Genomic DNA, 26,593 nt, shown 5'->3' on the forward strand with positions numbered 1-26,593 from the left:
AGCAGGTGACAATATATTCTCTGCATTTAAATTCCAAAGTTGTTATAATAGAAGTAAAATCAAAACATGTTAGAACCAGAAGAAATCAGAGATCTAATGAGTCTAATTTCCCCAAAGTATAATAAGAAAATTTGTGAATATTCCTTGCCTTTTGTGCATTAGTATGAAAGAAATAATTTTAACTCGAAAGTAAAACAATATTTTTTAACATTTTCAACTTTATATCAAATTAGATAATTACATATAGGTCATAAAATAAACCAAGCATATTTTTCTACATAATTCATGTCAAATTTAATAGTCTCTTCACTGAGTCTTTGTACTGAGAAAGAGTATTTTCACTGTCCCCTTCGTTCTTAAGACTAACAACGCACTTTTTGTAATCTTCAATCTCTTTAGTGCCAAGGAGCTCTTCTTTAGTTACGTCCAGGTTTTTCTCCGCGGCTTTAATTTGGAGAAGTGTTTCCAGGATATTTTTTTCTGAGGAGCTATTTGTCCATATATACTCTTCCATGTCTGCTTCAGTCTTATTTTTCTCCCAGTCCTCAGTTTTCTGAAAGGAAAGAATGAGTTCTGAATTCTGAGAAATATTATCCAAAGAAAAGATTGGGTTTTTTGTTTTTGTTTTTTTAAATATATTTCTTTATTGATTTCAGAGAGGAAGGGAGGGGAGAGAGAGAGAGAGAGAGAAACATCAATGATGAGAGAGAATCATCGATCAGCTGCCTCCTGCATGCCCCACACTGGGGATCAAGCCCGCAACCCAGGCATGTGCCCTGACCAGGAATCGAACCTGGGACCCCCTCAGTCCACAGGCTGACACTCTATCCACTGAGCCAAGCTGGCCAGGGCAAGATTGGGGTTTTTAGGGGAATAGAAGTTGGCAAAATGTGAATACTCTGTATGTACACTTTGATTTCCCCCTTTATCCAGCACCACTCTCCACCTGTACCAACAGTTTCAGGACTGCACATGACTATGTGAACACTCCGTTTCCACTCACTAGTTCTAATTCCACTTATAACGCAATACTATTTTCCAAAAGATACAGAAAACTCCTTTTTTTGCAGCTTTCTAGTCCCTAAATGCTAACACATCAACAGTTTACATTTCTGTGGTTAAAAAATAATGAGAGTGGAGACTGTATTTATCTTTGTAACATGCCTGTGGGGATGACAGGAAAGACCAATTATTATAATAAAATTAAAAATATGAAGTACGTGTGTAATACACGATTTTCAGTCATAATGATTTCATATATTCTGGAATTTTGTTTTGGTATTATCTTCCTTTTCTGTTCCTACAATGGAAATAATTTTTGTTACCACTTTTTTTTTCTTATAAAAATTATTACCATGCTATTGAGGGAACACTGGTAGGTTTCATGGTCATACAATTCAGCTTATGACTTAAATGAAGATGTAACATTCTGTGAAAAAGCAAGCAATGCAGCTAGTAAGTAATATGCTCTGCTTCAAAGAAGTGCTGAATACCAACCTCATTCTTTCCAAATTAACAGCGTAAGATTCTGAGTTATAGGCCATTATAAAATCATCTACTATTCTTACAACTTGAGGAAGTTATAACATTTTGAAGTATTACAAGAAAGGTAGATTTATTTATGAAAACTGCTCTTAAAAGAGACCCCCGCCCGAGCAGACAGATCTCCAAGGCTCCTCAGAGCTACATGAGCAGCAAGATGAGGTAAACAGTTCCACCATGCCTTCCGCCCCATCCCCACCCCCATAGAAAGAGAAATGCACTGGAGATCTGTCCTTCAGAGGGTAAGAGAGAAGTCCCACCAAGCGCAAACAGGCCACTGGGGATGTCAATGATCCAGCAAACCCCACTGAACCCTAGGAGAGCAGCTCCCAACCACAGAAACCCCCCAAAAGAAATCCTCCATTTATACTTCAAACTGAGTACCCTCTTTCCTCCAAGAGAAACTAATAGGATGGAGAATGTCTCCTCTGATCAACAAATTCCTAGCCAATATAGGGTATCTGTACTCACAGCTCCTTATACTGTCTGCCCACCTCTCTGCATGGAATCTATGGCTGAAGATGATGCCTCAACTTATGTTCTAGAAATATCTGGTTGAGAATCAACTCTATGCCGCCTTCTTATCTGGTAATGAGCTTTAGGCTTGCCTGAGGGGAACGGAAATAATGTAAAATTTTTCTTAGCGTGCCCTGCCCACACAACACTGTGGCAAATCATTTCTAATAGCAAATTTTGATTTTGTGCATTAAAAAAAACAACCTGAAAAAATTATCCTACCCACCTAAATTTAACTGTAATATTTGAGGAAGAAATAAATGTCAGCCACTTTTAAAAATGCTCTAAATGGTTTTATCTACCCTTAGAAATACTTTAAATGTTTCAAGACAATGCCATGGTTTCTTCATAATTGTAATTTACAAGTGAAGCATATTTCATAAGTCAACAAATACATTTTATAAAGCATTAAGTAAAATAGTTACTCTATCTCATTCTTGACTGCTAGAAGTCGTTCAGACTTTTATTTCTAATCAAGTAATTAATAAGTTGGCATTAATAGATTAATAAGTTAAAAAAGACTACTTAATGGTTTAAAAAATGTTTCACCTAGATTTATCAAGACTTTCTTAACTGCTTTAAAACAGATGCTTAAACAGGGGGTGACTAAAGTAGTAATAATTTCCAACATTTTATTTATCTTCTCCTGACATTTGGTATATACAATTCTGCACTGGTTTGCCAAGGTGTGTTAGAGATGTGATGTGCCATAATATTGATTCCCTTAGACCTCAGGTGGTTATGGGAGCCTGGAGCAGTCTTCATTTATCTCAAAAAATTATACTACGGTGATAATCAGCAAAATTCAAATGATGGAAAAACGTACAGCAAAAAACAAACAAACAAGATTTCTCAAACAAATTTTAAGAAAACAGCTCAACAGGCAAGGTTCCCTTTTGGTTTATGACTGCCAAGGGACACCTGTTCAAAAAAACATTTACTGAGAACCTACTATATGCTGGGCAGTACTAGGAGAAACTCGATGTCTCTAGGCACCCTAGCTAAAAACTAATTCATACCCATACATTTTATGTAAAAGGTACATTTATGTGCTTGTTCATACTGGGCATCTGCTGGAATTACCCTTCAGATGAAATTAAGAACAGAGCTAGCTAAAACAAAAACCTCATTATTCAAATGTGATATTGCTGAGACTGGTACAAAATTAATTTAATTTATAAGCTAATAATTTATGAGGCTCTTTAACTCTACTAAATACAATTCTGTTTTTGTGATTAAAAACTATTCTAGGAAATTTCAAACAAATACAAAAGTAAGGACAACAGACTGTGAACCTCATGCACCTATCATCCAGTTTCAACAATCAACTCATAGTCAATCTTGTTTTAGATCAGTGGTTCTCAACCTGTGGGTCGCGACCCCTTTGGGGGCTGAACGACCCTTTCACAGGGGTTGCCTAAGACCATCAGAAAACACATATATAATTACATATTGTTTTTGTGATTAATCACTATGCTTTAATTATGTTCAATTTGTAACAATGCAATTGGGGGTCACCACAACGTGAGGAACTGTGTTAAAGGGTCACGGCCATAGGAAGGTTGAGAACCACTGTTTTAGATGCTTCTCTCTATAAAAGCATATAGAAAAGCATTTCCCTTATCATGCTTTCACTAAATTATTTTGAAGGAAATCTTAGACTTTGTCATTTTATCCATAATATAGTATTTTTTCTTTAAAATAAAATGGACTATTTAAAAAATCATAACCACAAAAGCATTATTGTGGTATTTTGACTCACAAGAGCCTAACCTAGGTCAGCACATTCATTCATTCGATTCATTTACTCTATCAATTAGCACTTCTTACATGCAGATTATTTGCCCGACAGCTGTTGCCTTGGTATCATCTTGCCCATCTGGCCACAGTTCCTGGACAATGCCTGACTGAAGCAGAGCCCCCCGCTTGGAGTTTGAATCCAAAGAGAGAATTAAATTTAGCTTAGTTTTGTTCCTTTGCTCCCTTTTTCCTCACCTCACCCTTCCCCCTCCCCGGGATGACTAGTCCTGTAAGATTCTGAAATAAGTGAAGGTCACTCTTTCTGACATACAGACTGGAGGAAGAGAGGAAATCAGTCTTCAGACAAAAAAAAAAAAAAAAAGAGGCAGCTGCCTGTAGAGCAATAGAGCCCACAGAATAAAAACAGCACTCGCATAGTCTTCTTTCTGTTCATGCTCATTCCTGAGATTTTGTGGGATCCCTGCAATTAATTGTATCTTTTCTGCTTAAGCCAGCTTGAGTGAGTTTCCATGGCTCTCAACAGGGGGTCTCAACTAACAGTGCTCAGGAGAGAGGTCTGACAATAAGAGTTTGGATTTGGCAGTGTATACAAGATAGAGTGCATCACCTGGGAGAGATAGAGACTGGGAAAAAGAGGAAAAGGACAAAATGTGGGAAACAATGAGATGTAACTGATTTAGATTAAAACATAGACAGACCAACATGGCTCAATGGTTAGAGCATCGGCTTGCACATGGAAAGGTCTCGGATTTGATTCCTGGTCAAGCACACGTACCTTGGTTGCAGGTTTGATTCCCGATCCCGGTTAGGGTGAGTGTGGGAGGCAAAGACACATTGCACAGGGATTGGGCCTGCAACTGAGGATTGTACCCTTGACCAGAATCCAACCCGGGACCCTTCGGTTAGAGGGTCGATGCTCTATCCACTGAGACAAACTGGCTAGGGCTCTTCTTTTACTTTTAAAGGATAATTTCACTGGCTACTGTTAAAATACAAAATTCAACCAAGTAAAAAATAAATAAAATAAAATCAATGGGAAAAAATATCCTAGGATGAGGATTAACAAAAAAAGAAAAAAGAATGAAAAAAGAAACATAGCAGACATTTCTAGAAACATGACACATTCAGTTAAAAATATTAAAGTTAAAATGGCTCAGTTTTAGTTTTAAATAAGCGGTATCTCCAAAATGTCATATTTAATAATAATTTTGAAATAAGATTTTTACATTTATGTGACTTTAAATGGCCTTTCTGGAAGTTTCCTTTAAATAAAAACAACACATTTTTCTTTAACTTCAATGTCTTTAAGCAAAAGTTCATTGTTACAGTAAGGGCCTCTAAAAACAGGGGTTAATGCTAAAGGAATAATTATCCAGAACTGATTTCAGATATAGTATCAGCAGGCTGCAGTTCCATATACAGCTTCCACAGAAAAGATGGAAATTACTGAAAAGGAAAGAAATAACCTGTAAATCTACCACCTCAGGATAACCAATCAGTACTGGTGACACATCGTGCATGTCCTAAATCCATTTTAAAAACACTGCTATGATTAAACTTTATTTATGATGTATAACTTATAATTCAGTCAAAATTTTAGCTTCTAAAATAACACCCAGGATTCAAAGTGGGCAGTTGTTTAAGAGTTTCTTTTTTTTAAGTGTAGTGGAATGTATTAATTTTAAAGTGTAAACAACAGCACAGTCAAATACTAGGGGATAATAAAAATACCACTGTAAGCTCTAGCTGATCATTCAGGCAAAGAATTTGATGCCTATTTTAATACCTCATTCACTGAATATAACTTCACCATTTAATTTATAAGGGTGGACATTATACACATACATGCATATACATATAGTGTATGGTCTCTCTTTTCTTCCCTCTACGGTGAGAGAACCTGCTCTGACTACAGTCACCCTAGGAAGCACCTTGCATTCGACAGATCCTATTCTCTTTTCCACAGCCAGCTTGATTCTTACACTTTAATTCACTCGGTAAATATTGATTGTACAACTACTGCGCCGGACACTGCGCTGGCCTGGAACTGCCAGTCTAGGAGGAGACTTGGAGTTGAGTAGAGGCCAGTTAGATGAAGATTGTGATCCCAGTGGAGGAAAAAGCCGATAAAGGCCTAGAGGACGGAAGAGCTCAGTACATTCAGGGGACTGAATTCAGGCCCAAGAAGGAAAGTGGCATGGGATGAATCTGAATAGCTATTAGAGTACTTGCTATTCTACGCACCTTCCATATATTAACTCCTTGAACTTTCCCAGCAATCCTATGAGGTAATACTGTTATGCCATCTGTTTTACAGAGCAGGAAAGTGAAGCCCAGGGCAACTAAACAATGTGCCCCAAATCACACTGCTTGTGACAGAACAACATGTTCCAGGGAACACAGAGACATGGTAAAAAGAATATAAAAAGAACAAAAGAATAATTTAATTTGAACGTATTTCTTTCTTCCCCTTGCAAGCATAAATTCAATACAAAGAACAACATATAATAATAGCTAATTCATGCCCTGGTCAGTGTATTCTAACAGAAAGCAAAGGAATATCTGTTCCACTAAAAACACACATTTGTCACCTTCTAACATCTTATTTACAATTCCTTTTGCCTAGGACATGAATCACAGTAATATTCCACTTCTCATGATTACAAGAAAGACATTGTGCTATATGAGGGAAAACAGTTTGACCATTAAAAATTCCCTAAGTTACTTGAAAATAATAAAAAAATAGATAAACATGGATAATGAATAAAAAGTTATTGCCAATCTTTTTAGTTACCACAGCTAAATTTTTATTTAATATGTCAAGAAGTTCAATTCAATCCAAATCAGTTTTTTAAAATTTTACTGATTGTTGATATGCTGGACAGTACTAGATGCTAGAAATAAAAAGATGAATAAAATATACAGTCCTTCATCTCACACCTATCAGAATGGCTATCATCAACAAATCAACAAACGACAAGTGCTGGAGAGGATGCGGAGAAAAGGGAACACTTATGCACTGCTGGTGGGAACGCAGACTGGTACAGCCACTGTGGAAGACAGTATGGAGTTTCCTCAAAAAGTTAAAAATGGAACTCCCCGTAGTCAACAGGAACGGAGTCTTCCAGACATGCTCCAAGTTGTAGATGCTAAAGAAGGGGCAACTTTCACTCATTTATGGATAATAAAGAGCATTATAAACTGATGAACAAAAACAGATACAGAGGCAGAGCAGCCTCGAACAGACTATCAAACTACAGCCAGAAGGCTGGGAGGGTTGGGGGGCGGTGGGGAGGAGGGTGGCGGTAATAGATCAACCGAAGGACTTTTATGCATGCATATAAGCATAACCAATGGACATAAGACACTGGGGGGTAGGGGAGGCTGGGGGATTGTCAAGGGGGCGGTGACATATGTAATACTCTTTGTAATACTTTAAGCAATTAAAAAAAATGTACAGTCCTTGTCCTCAGTGATGTCAGAGTCTGATGGAGTTAGGCAGCCATGCACACACACAATTACCATAAAAGTAACTGAATGAGGGAGGAGTGGAAAAAGATGGACAGGAAACATATGAGAGGTAACATCTGAGATGTATTATAAAGGATTCATATGAATTTGTAAGGCTGATATTTTGAAAAAAATAAAAGATTATAAGCAAAGAAAACAGCATATGCAATGTTTTGAAAGAACACATTATGCTCGTTATGGCTGAGGTATAAGATATATAACCCACATTTCCTGAGTAGCTGATAATGAGGTAGCAATGACAGTGAACAGACAGACAAAGGAGTTTACATTTAGTCCTAGGTAAAGGGGAATCACTGAAGGACGTTATAAAGAAATAATGACACAACAGACTTGTTTTTTAGAACGATTACTTTAACAGCAACATGGAAGATGGATGAGACAGGAAAATCAATAAGACTATTGCAGTTCTGGGTAGTAGCAGTAGAGATGAAGAGGAGAAAATAGTTTAACAGATATTTAAAGGCTAATTCTGAGAAGACCTAGTGATTAGATATCAAGGGAGAAGATAAGGGAAGAAAAGAGTATAATAATGCTCATGTTCATGACTTCAGCCACGGGGTGGCAAAGAACACAAACTTTCCCAAAAGTGTTTAAGTACATGGTAGGCTCTTGAACATGAGAAGTAAGAGGAAATCTGGCCTGAAGGCAAAGAGACATGGGAAGCATCACCCTCACTGTATCATTTTCCCATTCAGGAATCTAGAACAGTTGCCATAGCCTACTACCACATCAAGTCAAAAATATATTTTCTGCCAGAACCGGTTTGGCTCAGTGGATAGAGCGTCGGCCTGCGGACTGAAAGGTCCCAGGTTCGATTCTGGTCAAGGGCATGTACCTTGGTTGCGGGCACATCCCCAGTGGGGATGTTTTGATGTTTCTAACTCTCTATCCCTCTCCCTTCCTCTCTGTAAAAAATCAATAAAATATATTTAAAAAAATATATTATCTGTTTATTTTTGTTGTTGAATATTTTCTGGCATATGTCTGTCTCCATTTTCTAGACCTCTCATTCATATTTCCATCTGCACCCTCAGCTCTAATACTAGATACATGTTTTAAAAAATTATCTTACAAGAGATATACCAACCTTCTAATCAGTTTCTTTATTAGCAACACTCAAAAGCTAGGGAACTTATTCACAGTCAGAGCTCAGCATCAGAATCATCCGTGGAGTCTAAAATGAAACAAGCCTGAGCCTCCCTGCTAGAGATTTTGATTCTACAGGGGCCAAGCATCTGTAGTTTTAAAAAGCTTCCTTCATGCCTGCGGACCTAAGATTAATTAGCCAATTTTGGTTCAATTCCAGTCAAGGGTACATGCCCAGGTTGCAGGCTCAATCTCCAGTAGGGGGCATCCAATCAATGATTTTCTCTCATCATTGCTGTTTCTATCTTCTAAGTCTTCCTTCCTCTCTGAACTCAATAAAAATATATATTTAAAGAAACCCACACAACTGAGTACTTGCCACACAGACTGTTTTGAAAGGTCAGAACATCACCTAATTTACAGACAAAATGATTAAACATCCACACAATCACTTACCCAAGACTCATGGTATAAAACTGTTAGCAGATACATTGCATAATCATAATTCTGTCTCTTTAAAGGACACCTTCAAAAGAGAGAGAGGAAGTAAAAATTCAATACACAGAATTATTTGCAAAATATATAAATGCTAAATATAAAAGAATAACTTGCATTCAGATATTCCTTATCTGCTTTATAAAAATTGTTCTTAGAATAAGAATAATCTGTGTAATTCACTACTTCCACCTCCACACTGCTGCCCTTCATATGTGCCTCAGGCTACTTCCCACCACCAAGCAGGATAGAAGACCTAAGTGGTAATGACACTTCCAAATGCTCTGAAACTGACAAGAAGGGGAAGGGGATAGCTGCCCAATTGCTTTCTCTAAAAGCATAACTTTTGTATTTTGACATAATTTATAAAAAACCAAAGTATAATTCTAGAAATAAAGTAACCATTTAGTAAAACAATAATAATAATCTTTCTTTACCTCAAATGACTTAATTTATACATTTATATAAATTTAATGCTACTTTTATGAATTCTATATTAGTATTAAATTCTGCTTATTTACACAAGTACCTTGATAAATTAAATTTCTAGTTAATTTAATAATTTTAATTGTGAACTATGAGATTTTTATATACTTTGACTCTGTAAACACCTGTTTAAGCATTAATTGATAGCAAATTAACTTGTTTTCTTCTAACCTCTTCTCTGAGTTTTATATACATGGATATATTAAAATCAAGGTTAAAAATCACAACAACAAATAATTTAACTCATCAGGCAAACCTCTCCATGTATATAAAGATCCCACAGTAACAGTAGGCCAGTGTGAGGACATTAAAAATATAAACTAGACAACTTATCTTGACCTAACAAAGCTAATATAAGTTGATATAAAAGACTATCCTTATTTTCAATGTAATTTCTTTAAAAAGGACTGCTAGGGCATGGGAGGACAATAAAGCAACACATGGCCGATAGGCTTAACTTTTCTTTCTTTTACCTATCTGTTTTGATGGTAAGCACATCTGTGGTCTTGCAGTATCGTTCTCCTACAAGTTTAATAAGTTTCTTCTTTGCATGATCATCTAAATTCAAACTGGAAAGTTTAACCTTAAAAATACAAGAAAAAATTTATTTGAAAAAGATTACTTCATATACTTTCTTTAATGAAAAAGCAGTATTAATATTAAATTAACATTAAAATGAGCAAAAGGAATCCTTTTCAAACTCCTTTTTATATAGAGTTAGCAATAGCATGCATTATGAAGCCTGATCTTACTCATGGAAGAAAAGGGGGGAGCAAACTGTTGGTGATCTTTGAAAGTTCTGGGCATTTGTACCTTTCCTAAAAGAATCAATGGCATATCTCTTAAATAAATAAAATTAGGCAGCTTATGAGTAGCATTAACTAACAGAACTAAACTGAATTAGTAATAGTAAAGTTGGAATATAGGAATAAATTGATAAAAACATAAGGAATTTCTATCATACAAGTATGAGACCCCTATCATTCCAACTAGCTTAGGGGCATTTATTTTAAAAGCTACAGATCTCATGGAGGGAGCAAAGGATCAAAACATTTGAAATAACATAGCTCAATATTTCTCAAAATAACAAATCTAGCCCCACAGGCTCCTAAGAATTATTTCTTTAAAAAGACTATCTATTGATGCATTCAGGAAATGCTGAGTTAAATTGGATTCCCTACAATAGGATTTCTTAGGAGGTAATATGCTAATAAACATTGTGAAATTTCAAGATGCAGGGTTGTTATGTAATGATTCCCACATTTATTTGACCTCAGATTCTACTTTTTAAGGGACAGTTCATGGAACTAGTCTTCCTTAAAACATATTTTGGGAAATGATGGACTAAATGAAAACACTCGTTAATTTGCAGAGAATTATGGCATGGCTGAAGGTATTATCTAGAGATGAACAGGCTTGACATAGGAGAATAAGTTAGACACTAGAATACAGTTAACCCTTTGAGTGCCAACCAATATCCTAAGAACAATGCTAAAATTGCCAAGGCATTTTTGCTGATTTTATAGTAGTTTAGGAAAAAAATTATGAATCGCAAGTAAATGAAGTTACATATTCAAAAACTTAAGGAAACCTTTACTACACTGACATATTTAGCAATATCATCATCACTAATAAAAGCAGACTTAGAACTGGACAGCATTTCGAAGCTTTGATAGCGCTCCCAGCACTTTTGGAGAAAGACAGGAGGAGCGCGATCGTGCTCCCCAGCACTCTAGGGGTTAAATAGGGTAAACCACAGATTATTTTTCCATGGAGAACACTAAGAATAAGAAAGTCATAACTGTATGAAGAAGAAAAAAGGCTAAAAAATAAATAAGATTTTGAAATCCCATCTATTTCTTTTCACTAACTTCTATAACGCTATACTTTCCTCAGTACACCATAGCAGAAGAGCTTATTTATTTTTCCATTTTTCCCACTAGACTGCAAACTCTTCAGGGTAAGAATGATGTCTGTCTTGTTCTTGGCAATGGCTTACCACTTAAAAAGCATGCAACACATATTTGCTGAATGAATACATAAGTGAAAACAGAAGAGGGTATACTGTTTTTTTAAGCACTGTGAATTTTTATTTGAATTAGAGAAAACAGAAAACAAATAAATAAATGCAAATGCAGTCTTAAAAGAACACTGATTATTAAGTATCAATCCAATAGAATGGTTATATGTTGAAGACAATGTGAACTTCCATAGTCCCCTGGAAAGAATATGTATCAACAACCAGGTGATCAGCTTGATTGGTAAAATATGCAATTTTATGCTGGTTATTAAAAATATGGAGAATTATTTATAAGAAAACCATAAAACGGACCTACATTATGATAATTATGAAAATATATGCACATATGTATAGATAGAGTAGAAAGAAATGAATGGTTTTAACATTAGGATAGTGAGAATGTAGACATTTTTCCCTTTTAAAACTCCCTTCAATGAAATCATATTTAATAATAAATTTTAAAATGTAGCATTTACAAAATTTAAGAGTTCTAGTTTTTCATATGAGTAGTCAAAAAGATGGCAGCAATATTGATCATTATTGTAACAACTGCTTTAAAACCTGTTTACATTAACATTTTAATGTTCAAAAATTATATAGAGTTTATGCTAGAAACTCATGAACATTTTAGACACAGCTGTGTGGTGCACTCACGCCACCTGCTAGCACTCAAAGGCACTGCAAAACTGGAGTCTAACCTGGATAATGATCTGATTTTGAAGTTGAGTGGCATCTGTCATTATTTTTTTCCCCAAAATTCAAAAGAATCTATAGGCCTTTCTTTTTTCAAGGTGCTATATTTTAAAGAATCAATATTGTACTATTAACATTATAACCAAAATAATGTTGACATTTAATATAGGAGGTTGTGGTTATTATATATGTATGTTTTTTCAAATGCTCATATTTAAAAGAGCTATATTAATTGAGCAATGTCTAAGTGTGTGAAATAGTTTCTCTATAAGAATAGTACAGTTAGTTAAAGAACTCTGGAATTACACAAAAGACAAGAATTGTGTTTGACTTCTAGATTTGTTACTTATTGACTAACTCACTTTAAACAATTCATCTGATTTTCCTGTTTCCTCATGTATAAAACAGAAAGGATCTAGAATCTTTGTTAGGAATAAATCAGATTAAACAAAGCATTTTTAAAAATATACATTTTTATTGATTTTAGAGAGGAAGGGAGAGGGAGAGAGAGAGACATCAATGATGAGAGAGAATCATTGATCAGCTGCCTCCTGCACGCCCCTACTAGGGATCGAGCCCACATTTTTTCAATATTCTATCCACTGAGCCAAACCAGTTAGGGCAAAGAAAGCACTTTTAGAGTAAAGTCCTACACAAATATTAAGGTAGTTTTAATTTGGAACTACTTTTAGAATATCAAGAAATATGTACCATCTTTCTCTGAATTTAAAAATTTGAGTATCTCTAAATAATATTTTATAATATTTGATTACCTTCACAATGTTGCTTAAGTCATGTCTTGAACTCCATGACACCATTAAGGACACCACACCAAGCCCCAGCAGTCAGTGGGTACAGTGAGGTAAGGCCAGAACGGCAGACATGAGTCAGGAGGAAGGACATAAGGGAGCATGATATGATATAAGTGATATCTGGTGGCATACTTCAAATAAAGCAGTGAGGTTATTGTTTTATGAAATAAAATAAGCAAAGTGAAAACTAAAAGGGAATTTAGATGTCTATTCTAGTACTGAAGACTAAGGCCCATAGGAAGTAAGGTGAAACTTAATTTCCTGACTCTTAGTTCAGAGATTCTCCTTTTATCATCTAATACAGAGCTCAACAGCTGTTTATTGTTATTGGTTTTATCATTATTATTAAGAGAAGTAACGTTTATGAAGTTCTTAAAAATGTATCAGGTGTCATCACTCCGTAGACACTTTATATTACCCTGTCAGTCGAAGGAATGATGTCAGCAGAGTAGAATTTTAAGTTTTCTCTTTTCCTTTTGCTTATTAGACTTTCTAAAATTTATACAGTAAATACATATTGTCTTCTGTAATTATAAAATATTTTCAATTTCTCTAAATGCATAAATATATTGTTATGACATTTACATTACTCTGTGGAATAAAAAAAGGCTGAAAAGCTTCATAAATTCTTTTCATAAAGATGGCATGACCCTGATACCAAAACCTAGCAAAAAAAGGGAAAATTAGAAATCAATCACAGCTATATCACTAAAAAAATTACAGTCTATTTGTTAGCCTATAATGTAAAAATGGTTGCAGAGATTTTTAACAATTTTTTGCTATATTTAGATGCTCTGATTTAAAATACAGAATGAATGAATAAATAAATGGAAAACAGACAAATTTCCCACATAGAAGAATTCCAAATAATTTATGTGATATTTTTCCCTCAAGAAGGTGGAATATCACTCCCAATTCCTTAAGTGTGGGCTGTGAAAAGTGACTTCCTTTGAAAGAGTACAGTATGGAAAGGAAAAAAAATAGTAATTTTACAGTGGAGAAAACTGGCAAATACGATCTCAGCCAGGTGATCTAGGCTAAGACATGGTAGGAGCCTACACCCTTGTTATCATGTGATGAGAATGGCATTTTTTCCTGCAGTTTTCTTCCCTAAAACACATACCAGTCTAACTATGAGAAGAAGACTTAACAAATCTAAATGGAAGTCATTCCAGAAAACTAGTACTTTTCAAAACTGTCCATGTCATTAAAAACAAGAAAATTTTGAGAAATCATTACAGCCAACACAATAACTAAATGTAATGTGGTACCCTAGATAGGATTATTAACAGACAAAGAACATTAGGATAAAGGTAAAGAAATGCAAATAAAGTATGGAATTAAAGAATAATGTGTCAAAATTGACTAATTAGTTATAATGAATATACCATAGTAATGTAAGATGTTAACAACAGGAGAAATTTGGTGAGAAATATAGGGGAACTCTGTACTATCCTAGAAACTTTTCTGTAAGTCTAAAGCTATTCTAAAATAAAAAATTTAATAAAAAAAAGTACATCGGTAACTGCCCCATTTGTACTAAGTTAAAAAGATGTGTTGTGAATATCAAGACTCCTTTAACGAAGGAAACTAATGGTGGTTTCAAGGACTAACTTAAAAGTTACTAGAGCAGAGACTTGCAACTGCAGTGGCATATGGCATTCCCTTGGTGAATGAGAGCAGGGAGTTGATGTTTCTCCAAAGCCATATAAGATAAGCACAAATGATCCTAAATAAAATACTAACAAAGCAAATCCGTGGTAGAGTAAAAGAATGATACACTATAAACTGATCAGAGTTCAGAAGTGGTTCAGTAATTGAAAATCTATTCATGTAATTCATTACTTCAATAATTCAAAAGAGATCATTCCAAAAATGCTAGTAAACATCACTAACATAATAGAAGCTATTATCTCAAACCAGCGACACACCCATTAAAGTGTAGAACCGTACAAGGGACCACAGGAACATTATTTTAGATATTTTATCTCATGCAAATGACAAAAAGAGAAAAATCAAACTCTAGATATTTAAAAAAGAGAACTAAAAATATCATTATTTATCATTTATTTCCTAAAAGCTTTCCAAAAGAATCAACTAAAAAGTCCTAGCACCCAGATTTTGGTCTCTAAACACTAATGTCCACTAAAAGATATCAGAGCTCCTTGGAGAAATAGCTAAATCAGGTCTGAGATAAGAAATACATGAAGTGAGTTGGGGTCATCTTGTTGTGTCAGAATACAAGGAAATGTTCCAATGCAAATGGGACTATAAAAAAGGACACAGGAACCAACTTAAAAGAGTTACCACAGGCCAAAGTTAGGATATACCCTGAACATCAAAAAGAGTAATGGTTTTACTTGATCAAAACTTACTGAATATATCCACCTAAGGATTACCTGTTCAAGAGAAAAGCAAAAAACAGGTAACTTCACAAGTGAAAGATCAGATTGTCAGCCTCTTAGCCAAGAGATCAGTATTAACAAATTAAGAATGAGGCAACCAAATGTTGTGCCCTCTCATTATTACGATATAAAATACACGTCAACATCTACCAAGTGTCCCCATCAAAATATCTTACTGTACTCTAATCAGTTCTTTACAGCTAACTTCCACTTATATGAAATATAAGAGATTGAGAAATAAGGTGAATGACATTAGGACATTCAGACAAACTGAGGTAGGAAATGCTACAGGATAAAATACCTATCTCTTTAACAAGTCTATGCCATGGGGGAACGAGGAGTAAAAAGAGTAGTAGGGAGGTCCTTTGCTGTTGGAGATTTAAAAAGACATAAGAAACATTACAAACAAATGCATTAGTCTTTGACTGGATTCTGATTTATGATGTTGTAACCACTGAGTACCACTGGCCAGGGCTCGACTGGATTCTGATTTAAACAAAAGCTATTTAAAAAACATTTTGGTGAGACTATTGGGGAAATTTGAGTGTGGAGTCGATATTTTAAATAATATTAAGTAATTACTCAAACTTTTATTAGTTGTACTAATTAATTACATTGGAATTATGTAAGAAAATATTTTTAATTTACAGCTATAACACTTAAGTATTTTAGTGTAGTAGTAATTTTAAAGAAACACTTAAACCAAAACCACAAAAACATACACATGTACTTCAGTACATGAAGCACATGATATTTTAAATTTGTCAAAAGGTGCCATGTGGGTTTATTATACTAACTCTATGTCTCCATACATTAAAAATTTTATATAATAAAAGGTTAAAAAACAGAACTTGGCAAAATAGAGAAGTGAAAAGAAAAAAATAAACTATGCCATTTTTTATAAGTGTGGCAAGATAATTCAATGAGGAAAGGATCATCTTTTCAACAAACAGTGCTGAGACAGATGAAAATCCACGTGCAAAAAGAAAAACAATGCTCAGTGGTTAAGCATCGACTTATAAACCAGCAGGTCAGGGTTCAATTCCCAGTTAGGGCATATGCCCAGGATGCAAGCTCGATCCCCAGTGTGGAGGCATCTGACTGATGATTCTCTCTCATCACTGATGTTTCTATTTCTCTCCCCACTCCCTTCCTCTCTGAAATAAATAAAAATATATTTTAAAAATATTAAACAAAAAAAAGGGAAAAAATGGACCCCTACCTTACACCATATACAAAAATTAATTTAAAATAATTCATATACCTAGAGACAAACCTATAAAATTCTTAGAAGAAAACACTGGACTCAATCTTCATGACTCTGAATTATACAACAGTTTCTTACATATGGCACTAAAAGCACCACACCAAAAAAAAAAAAACAACAAAAAACCATAACAAATACATACACTAGACTTCATAAAAAAATGAAACTTCTGTGCTTAAAAAAACACCATCAAGAATGTGAGATGACAATCCATGGAATGCGAGAAAATATCTGCAAGATATATATCTGATAAAGAACTGGTATCCAGAATATATAAAAAACACACTGAACAATGGCAACAAAAATGACTCAATTAAAAAATGGGCAAAGGATTTAAATAGATTTCTCCAAAAAGATATACAAATGGTCAATAAGTATGAAAAAAATGATCAACATCATTAGTTATTAGGGAAATGCAAACCAAAATCATATTGTATGATACAATTATATGAAATGTCAAGAGTAGGCAAACCACAGGGACAGAAAGTACATTAGTAGTTAACAGGGTCTTGGGGGTGGGGAAGAAGAGGGATAACGGGGAATGACTGATAACGGAAATGGGGCTTCTTTTTATGATGATGAAAATTTCTGTTAGGTGGTGGTGATGGTTACACAACTCTGTGAATATACTAAAAACCACTGAGTTGTACACTTTAAAAGGGTAATTCCATAGTATGTAAATTATATCTCAAATGAGCTGCTAATAAAAAGAAAAAATTAGTATAAAAAGTCAATACACCATCAAAAAGGGCAAATGACCCCCCCCCCAGAAAAACCTTTCACAAAGGAATAATTTCTCACCCTCAGAATTCAGAGACACAAATTTTAAATAAAAGATCTATTTTTTTACCTATAAAATTAATAGGTAATAATAATACCTAGGTTGGTGAGGGTACAGAAAAACAGGCTTTCTAACAACCTGTTAGTGTTGTATCTGTTATATTTCCTGTTGTACTTGTTACATTGCAGGAGTTTATAATATAAAATCAAAAAATGTTTATAATATATATCAAAACCATCAGAAAGTCTAAAGGTCCCATAATATGGACAATTTAAACAAATTATGGTAGATCTATGTTGTGGAATTACTTGTTTGTATCTCCCACTTCGGTCTGAGAAAAAGGACCATGTCTGATAGATCAACATTGCATTCCAGCTTCAAACACTCTCTTGGTACACAGCACACCTTCACTTAGATGCTATCGTATGTAGCTATTAAATATAATATAAAATAATTTTTAATATCTTTGGGAAATTTTAAATTCATATTACTAAATGAAAAATAGTATCATCCCATTAATATACAAAAGGTGGATTGCACATATACTAAATTGAGCTCTCACAGTCAATAGTAGTTATTTATAAGTAGTGGAATTATAGGTAATTTTACTTTATACTTCAAAACACTTTTATATTGTTTAAATTTTCTATAATAAATATTTATCAGTTTTAACCATTTCTTACCCTTAAGGTTACTACACGTGCTTTGGGGTTTCGAATAGATGGACCTGCTGAAACATAATCAGCTGTGTCAATTTCAATTGGAAAATGCTTCTCACATTTTTCATCACTATTTAGTGCAGCTGGCCACTCAGTGCAGAAATCTGAGAATTAAAAAAATTATCTCAATTATAAGTTTGCAAGTAAATTCTCATTGTAATGCATGCTACCAGACAAAACCAAATTATTGAGCTAGATCACTCTCAGTTTACATGAAATGGAAGGACAGATTCTACTCTGGACTTTATAGATGTATCATCAACTCTCATCCCTTTTCTTCTTAGGTGAATCCTATTAGGGAATTTAAGAGAATGATTTGAATAGTTCAGGTTTGGTGGGGAGCAGTTTGTTCAGTTAAAAGGGAACTGTGACTTGATGGAAGCTTATTATAGCTTTGCACATACCTGTTTTAATTCCTCCTCACCAACTAACACCATACAGTTCAGAGGGCCCAGAGCAATACTGTTTTCAAAAAGGCAATAGATAGTATTATTCACTTCCAAATGAAGATTACTAAAGATAGCTGAAGGGAATTAAAAGAAGCTCTGAAAAAGCTCTAAGAGAAAACTGAGATATGGTCAACAGTCTTTCAGATATTGAGTTGAATAGGGCCTCAAGATAAAACAGGTCCAAAAGCCTAGGTCATCCTTAAATGGATTCTTATTATAATTCATGTTTCTTCTATGTGATTTCTGAGCCACTGTGACTAAATGTTAAGAGGTACAGACTTGTCCTCATTTTCAGGCAAGACAGCTAGCCTAGAGAGGAGGTCGAATTGGGTCTGAGACCTGGGTCACAATAAGAAATTCTCAGCAGTGGGAAACTGACCCATTATCTCCACAACACAGAGATATAAACTCAGGCCTCAACTGAGGAGGAAAAAAAAAAAAAAAAAAAACCTTAGAAGGAAAGGAAATAGCTCCCAGCTTCTACACAGCTTTCAGTAATAAGGGACTCCACAGATAGGCAGTGGATTTCATTTTGCCCTATTCCTATTAAGTTAGTGTGATAGAGGGAGGGCTCAAGCTTGGGATGAAAACTCTAGGCACTATCAGGTTTCCTCAATGGAAATCTCATTCCTTAAACAGCCTCATTCTAAGAACAGCTAAATGTAGTTGGCTCCAGAGATCGAACACATTAGACCTCAGAGATCTGTGCTTTCTCCAAAGAAGCAGGACTGCAAGAGAGACTGCTCACAATCATAGGCAGACCTGGGAGCTCTTCTAGATGATGGTCTAAGGCACAGTGAAAGGTACTCTGCCAACAACACTTTCCCCAAGCTCACAATTCTCTTATAGTAGGTATTTTATTTAGCTCCCTTTTAGGCTTTAATATCAGAGTCAGAAAAATGTCATTTTGGGTTAGAGAGACTTTACAAGATCTGGGACTAACTATAAGTTAGCACATAAGTGTATACAGCTCATACCATTCCCTAAACACACTGTTTAAGAGAGATCAATACTCAGACACCTGGAAGGGAAGGAGAATATCTTTGCAATTAAGAACAATTTGAGCCTAACCAGTTTGGCTAAGTGGACAGAGCATTGGCCTGCAGACTGAAAGGTCCCAGGTTCGATTCCAGTCAAGGGCATGTACCTTGGTTGCAGGCACATCCCCAGTAGGAGGTGTGCAGGAGGCAGCTGATCGATGCTTCTCTCTCATCGATGTTTCTAACTCTCTATCACTCACCCTTCCTCTCTGTAAAAAATCAATAAAATAGATGTTAAAAAAAGAAAAAGAACAATTTGAGCCCTAGCTGGTTTGACTCAGTGGAGAGTGTCAGCCTGCAGACTGAAGGGTACCAGGTTTGATTCCGGCCAAGGGCATGTACCTCGGTTGCAGGCTCTCGGCCCTGGTTGGGAGCATGGGGGAGGCAATCAATCGATGTCTCTCTAACATTGGTGTTTCTCTCTGTCTCTCCCTCTCCCTTCCACTCTATCTAAAAATCAATGAAAAAATATCCTTGGGTGAGGATTAAAAAAAGTAAAGAACAATTTGAGATTTAAACAAAATGAATAACATTACTGAGGTAATTTCATTCCTATCATGGACTAATTCCAACATCCCACACTGTAAGAGCAACACTGCCAAGCAAGTACTTAATAAGAGAGACTGGGGAATTTTATGAGTTTCTGAGTTTGCACTGAATCTTTTTTTTAAAACTCTGAATAAGTCATTTCAATCACCAGATGATAATTACAGCCTTTATATTAAATGACCTGATTACATGTTAAAAGAATGCAGCCAACTGGAAAGTACCTAATAGGCCTCTATTAGCCTTTATTCATCTGATAGGTAGAGTAATGACTAGACTTCAGAAAACCTTGGTTTTTTACTTAACTTCTGCCACTGATTATTAAAACTTTGGTAAATTACCTAACTTTCCTGTACTTCAGATTTTCCATCTGCAACTTAGATATAAAATCTAAACTGACCTACTTTGAAAGAAATCTGAGAAGAAATATTTGAAAACCCTTTGAGTTATTTAGAAGATACAATCTACATCCAGAAGCTGGCAGAAGTGTAAAGGCAAAATTAAGGAAAGATTAAAACACTCAAAAGCACTATAAAATATAATGCCACTCTTCCGAATGTGCTGTACGAAAGCCTTACATTTAAAAACTATAAAGCACTTTAGAAATATCTCATTACAACGATCAGTCTCCAGATTATAAATGCACACTTAAAAATAGTGTTTAAAAATGCAATTTATCAGTGTAATGCATTTGTCACCTGGATTTACAAAGGATTCAAAAAGTGATATATGATTTGTTCCAGTGAGCACAAATTTGTAAGTGTCAGTATCTAATGCCAGGCACTAATGGATACAGAAACATATAACCTAAAGGGATTGAAAAGCACTCTAATGTCCCAAAACAGAACACTACATAAATGAGAGGAGATAGAAGAGATTTTCTTTCTTCCCTCACTTTAAGAGTAAGATAATTGTTCCTACTTTTCAAGACCTCTTTATCTCTTCTTCCTAATACCCTTTTTTAAAAAATATATATTTTTATTGATTTCAGAGAGGAAGGGAGAGGGAGAAAGAGAAACATCTATGATGAGAGAGAATCATTGATCGGCTGCCTTGTGCACACCTCCTACTGGGGATCCGGCCCACAACCCAGGCATGTGCTCTTCACTGGAATCGAACCAGGGCCCTTCAATCCTTAGGCTGATGCTCTATCCACTGAGCCAAACCAGCTAGGGCACAAAGGTACTAACTCTTAAATTAAACTACACATTCAATCACTAATAGTCGTGAACCTAAAACAATTCAAATTTGCTTATTCTAGATAGTCCAATGCAAATGAGATCAGAAATTAAATTGGAATATGTACTTATTTTGAGAGCATACATAAAACCATGAGCAAAAAAAAAAGTTCTTTGTCCCTAGCTCCATGCATGTGGAGGATATGAGTAAAATCTAGATTGATATCTAGGAATCAATAGTTATTGTTCAAAATCAATAAATCCATAATTGGAAGTATAATCATATTCAGGTAATGCATTATATATACTCGTATACGCACCTACTATATAGAGTATACATAATATATACACAGAGAATACATACATATATATATATGTTGATTTGATATACTTATATATTGTAATATGATTGCCACCATAGCTTTGGAAACACCTGTAGTACACCATATAATTACCATTTCTTTTTTGTGGTAAGGACATTTAAGATTTACTCCCTTAGCAAATTTCAGGAATATAATACAGTATTATTAACTATAATCACCATGCGGTATATTAGATTCCCAAAACTTATTCATTTTATAACTGGAAAACTGTACCCTTTGAACAGTATCTGCCTTTTCCCTCTAAACCAGGGGTGGGCAAACTTTTTGACTCAAGGGCCACAATGGATTCTTAAACTGGACCGGAAGGCTAGAACAAAAGCATGGATGGAGTGTTTGTGTGAACTAATATAAATTCAAAGTAAACATCATTACATAAAAGGGTACGGTCTTTTTTTTTTTTTAGTTTTATTCATTTCAAATGGGCCAGATTCGGCCCGCGGGCCATAGTTTGCCCACAGCTGCTCTAACCCCTAGGCCCCACAGCCCATGGAAACCACCATTCTAGAAATTACACATAAATGTGATATTATACAGTATTTGTCTTTCCCTGTCTGACTTATTTCACATAGCATAATGCCCTCAAGGCCCATCCATGTTGTCACTAATGACAGAATGCCCTTCTTTCTCACAGTTGAATAATATTCCAATATATATATTTTATTCTTTAACCATTCATCGAGTGATAGACACTTAGGTTGTTTCTCTACCTTGGCTCTTGTGAATAATGCTACATTGCATCTGGGCGTGCAGACATCTTTTTGAGATAGTGATTTCATTTCCTTCGAATAAATACCCAGAAGTGTGTTTGCTGAATCATATGATAGTTCTATTTTTAATTCCTTGAGAAACTTCCATACTGTTTGGCATAGACACTACCAAGTTACATTCCCACCACCAGGACAAAATAATTCCCTCACCAACACTAAACTCTCTTTTGTCTTTTTGCACATAGTCATTCCAATAGGTGTGAGGTGCTAAGTCAAAATATTTTGATTTGCATTTCCCTGATGATTAGTGATGCTAAACACCTTTTCATGTAACTTCAAACATTTGTACCTCCTCTTTGAAAAACATCTACTTAGTTCCTCTGTCCATTTTTAAATTGAGTTATTTGTTTTTTGCTGAGTTGTATGAGCTCCCTATATATTTTGGGTATATTAATCCCTTACCAGATATATGATTTGCAAATACTTCCTCCCAATTTGTAGGCTGTGTTTTCATTTTGTTGATGGTCTTTGCTTTGCAGGAGCTTTATAATTTGATGTAGTCTCACTTGTTTATTTTTGTTTTTGGCCTTTGCTTTCAGTGTCAAATCCAAAAAAACATTGCCAAAAACAGTATCAAGGAGCTTACCCTGCCCCTCCCCCACAAACCCATTTTCTTGTAGGAGCTTAGTTTCAGGTGTTACATTCAAGTCTTCAATTCATTTTGAGTTGATTTTCTTGTTATGTGTAAGATAGGGGTCCAGTTTTATTCCTTTATGTAGCTACCCAGTTTTCTTAACATCATTTATTATTCCCATTGTATATTCTTGGCCCTTTTGTCATAAAAATTAATTGACCATACATGAGTGGGTTTATTTCTGGGCTCTTCATTCTGTTCCAATCTGTTTTTTTATACCAGTAACAAACATACTGTTTTAATTATGACAACTTTGTAATACAATTTGAAATCATTGTTCTTCTTAAGGTTGCTCTGGTTATTCAGGTTCTTTTATGGTTCCACACAAATTTTAGAATTGTTTATTTCTATTTCTGTGAAAAATGACATTGGAATTTTTATAGGAATTACACTGAAGCTATAGAGGCACTATGGGCATTTTAACAATATTAATTCTTCCAATCCATGAGCACAGACTATCTTCCCATTTATTTGTATCTACTTCAGTTTCTTTCATCTTCATAGTGAAGGTGCGATCAATTTGCATGTTTGTGTATTATTAGGTAAGATTTTATTTGAGTCCTCTCTCTTTTGTTTTTGGTGAGTCCAGCTTATGGCTTGTGTATTTTGTTTATCTTTTCAAAAAACCAGCTTTAGTTTCATTTATCTTTTCTATTGTTTTTTTAGTCTCTATTTCATTTATTTCCACTCTGATCTTTGTTATTTCCTTTCTTCTACTAACTTTGGGCTTAGTTCGTCTTTCTAGTTCCTTAAGGTGTAAAGTTAGGTTATTTAAGACCTTTCTTGTTTCTTAATCTAGGCATTTATTGCTATAAACTTCCCTCTTACAACTGCTTTTGCTAAGTCTCAAAAGGCTTGGTATGTTGTGTTTCCATTTTCATTTATCTCAAGATATTTTTTCATTTCTCTTTTGATTTCTTCTTTGACCCACTGTTTGTTCAGGGCATGTTGTTTAATCTCCATGTAGTTGTGAATTTTGCAGTTTTCTTCTTGTAATTGATTTCTAGTTTCATACCACTATGGTCAGAGAAGTTGCTTGATATGATTTCAGTCTTCTTAAGTTATTAAGACTTGTTTTGTGACCTAACATGATCTATTCTGGAGAATTTTTCATGTGCATTTGAGGAGAAAGTGTATTCAGCTGCTGTTGAATAGTGTATTCCATAAATGTTAAATCCACCTGATCTAATGTGTAGTTTAAGTCCAACATTTCCTTATTTTCTTCTGTCTGGATGACCTATCTATTGTTGAAAGTAGGGTAGTGAAGCATCCTACTATTATTGTATTGTGTCTATTTCTCCCTTCAGTTCTGTTAATATTGCTTTATATATTTAGGTGCTCCAATGTTGGGTGCATAAATATTTACAAACATTGTATCCTCTTGGTGAATCAACCCCTTTATCAATAGAAATCTGATTCTTAATATTGTGTTCAAAGTCAATTATGTTACAAAATCACTTACCTTTAAGAGCTTCACAATGCTTTTTAATTGCTACAGGAGTCAAATGCAAAAAATTGGGGATCTAAAGTAGAAAATTTAAATGATAAATCAGCCAACTGTCTTAAAAACATGAAAAAAGATAATTTTCTCATACAACTAAATTATAAGCTCAACAAGCCTTATCATAAATAAAATGAGGCAGTTTCTTACAATATTAATTTTCACAGGTGTTGTGAATTCAAGAAATAAATTCCTGCTTAGCCAGTTTTGCTCAGTGGTTAGAGTGTTGCCTGTGGACTGACGGACCTCGGATTCAATTCTGGTCAAGGGCACATATCTCCGTTGCAGGTTCAATCCCCGGCCCAGGTCAGGGCACATGCAAGAGAACCAACAGAGGTGTCTCACATCGATGTTTCTCTCTATCTCTCCCCCTCCCTTCCACTCTCTAAAAATCAATGGAAAAAACATCCTCAGGTGAAGATTAACCAACAATAACAAAAAAAATTCCTTGAAATATAAATTCAGTACCAAGTATTTTAAAATGATAACATTCGAAAAAATTAGCATTATTTGTATAGTACTCTTCCTGTTATGAATCTACAGGTGTACATATTTCCCTTACAGAACTGAAAGGACACAGATTATTATTTAATCACTAGAGGCTCGGTGCACGGGTGGGGTCCATCTGCATGGCCTGCAGGGATTGGGCCGAAACCCACAGTCCAACATCGCCTGCCATTCCCACTCACCCTGGCCCCACTGTGCCTGCCGCAGGCTTGCACCCAATCAGTCCCAACCAAAGGGAATGGAAGGGAGAGGGAGAGACAGAGAGAGAAAAACATCCATTTGAGAGAGACACATCCATCGGTTGCCTCCCATACCCACCCTAACTTGGGGCCAAGGATCCAGTCTGCAGCCTGCAACTGAGGTACGCACCCTTGACCAGAAATGAACCCAGGATCCTTCAGTCTATGGGCTGACACTCTATCTACCGAGCCAAACCAGCTAGGGCAGTTACATCCTTAAATGCCTAGGATTCTTTTGAGGGTTTTTTTTTTTTAAACACAGAAAATCAAAATATAGCATACATTATTACCTGAGAAAAGTTTTTAAATCAAACACAAGTCCAGTTGGTGGGGCTCAGTGGTTGAGAGTTGACCCATGCATCACTGGTTTGATTCCTGGTCAAGGCACATGCCCAGGTGGTAGGCTTGATCCCCAGTGGGAGGCTGAAGTTCCTCTCTCATCAATGCTTCTATCTCTCTCCCTCTCCCTTCCTCTCTCTCTAAAATCAATAAAAACATATTTTTTAAAAATAAAACTACCCATAAGAAGCTGCTATACACTGAACTTTGAAATATAAGAGGTGTAAGGGCAGTGGGAGGAGGATCACTATTTATTTGAACAGAGGTCTTAGCTAATGAATCAGTAACTTATCTTACCTTTAAAAGTTCCAAATTTCCCTCCTTTGCCATGGGCACCCCCATTTTTACTGGGTAACCCATTCGAACAGGAAGAGGTACTGCAGAGGGTTTAAATGGTGCAGCAACGGGGTAGACACTAGGCCAATCCTGGTCAACAGCCATTTTCTCTGTCCTAGGAGGTAGTGCCTAAGAAACAAAAAACAGCTTAATATTTTAAATATAAATACGTATTTTAATTTTAGAGCAAAAGAAAACATGCAATTCGATTGTTCGCTATGACGTGCCCTGACCACCAGGGGACGGCATGGAACAAAGGCAGGCCCTGGCTGGCAGCCGCTAGGGACCCTACCCGTGTACAAATTTTGTGCACTGAGCCTCTAGTATATAATATACTCAATAGAAGGGGATGACCAGCATATGGTTTAAAGAGGCAAAATTTGGCAACACCTACCTAAGCAATACTAGTGTAGCATGTCCTGAAGCAGGCAATATGAAAATGACTACTCTAGACAATTATAATTTGACTAGAGGCCCGGTGTACAAAAATTTGTGCACTCGGAGGGGAGGGGGGTCCCTCAGCCCGGCCTGTGCCCTCTCGCAGTCTGGGACCCCTCGGG

At 35.5% G+C, this 26,593-nt stretch overlaps 1 protein-coding gene across 2 annotated transcripts in view; it reads right to left on the reverse strand.

Moving 5' to 3' along the window:
• Window positions 1-198: 198 nt before the first annotated feature.
• Window positions 199-26,593, reverse strand: part of MRPS35 (mitochondrial ribosomal protein S35) — a 52,138-nt gene continuing 25,743 nt past the window's right edge. Inside the window, exons 1-6 of one of the 2 annotated variants that reach the window (XM_006758917.2) lie at window positions 25,995-26,158; window positions 24,574-24,634; window positions 18,079-18,218; window positions 9,891-10,000; window positions 8,893-8,962; window positions 199-553 (exon numbers count right to left, since the gene is read on the reverse strand). In XM_006758917.2, the coding sequence (XP_006758980.1) occupies window positions 284-553; window positions 8,893-8,962; window positions 9,891-10,000; window positions 18,079-18,218; window positions 24,574-24,634; window positions 25,995-26,138 (795 nt within the window). In that variant the 5' untranslated portion in view covers window positions 26,139-26,158 and the 3' untranslated portion in view covers window positions 199-283. Of the gene's footprint in view, window positions 554-8,892; window positions 8,963-9,890; window positions 10,001-18,078; window positions 18,219-24,573; window positions 24,635-25,994; window positions 26,159-26,593 lie in introns of those variants that run through there. The other variant, XM_006758918.2, reaches the window with a different exon arrangement.

This window comes from Myotis davidii, unplaced genomic scaffold (genome assembly GCF_000327345.1).
Source record: "Myotis davidii unplaced genomic scaffold, ASM32734v1 scaffold535, whole genome shotgun sequence".
Classification (NCBI taxonomy): domain Eukaryota; kingdom Metazoa; phylum Chordata; class Mammalia; order Chiroptera; family Vespertilionidae; genus Myotis; species Myotis davidii.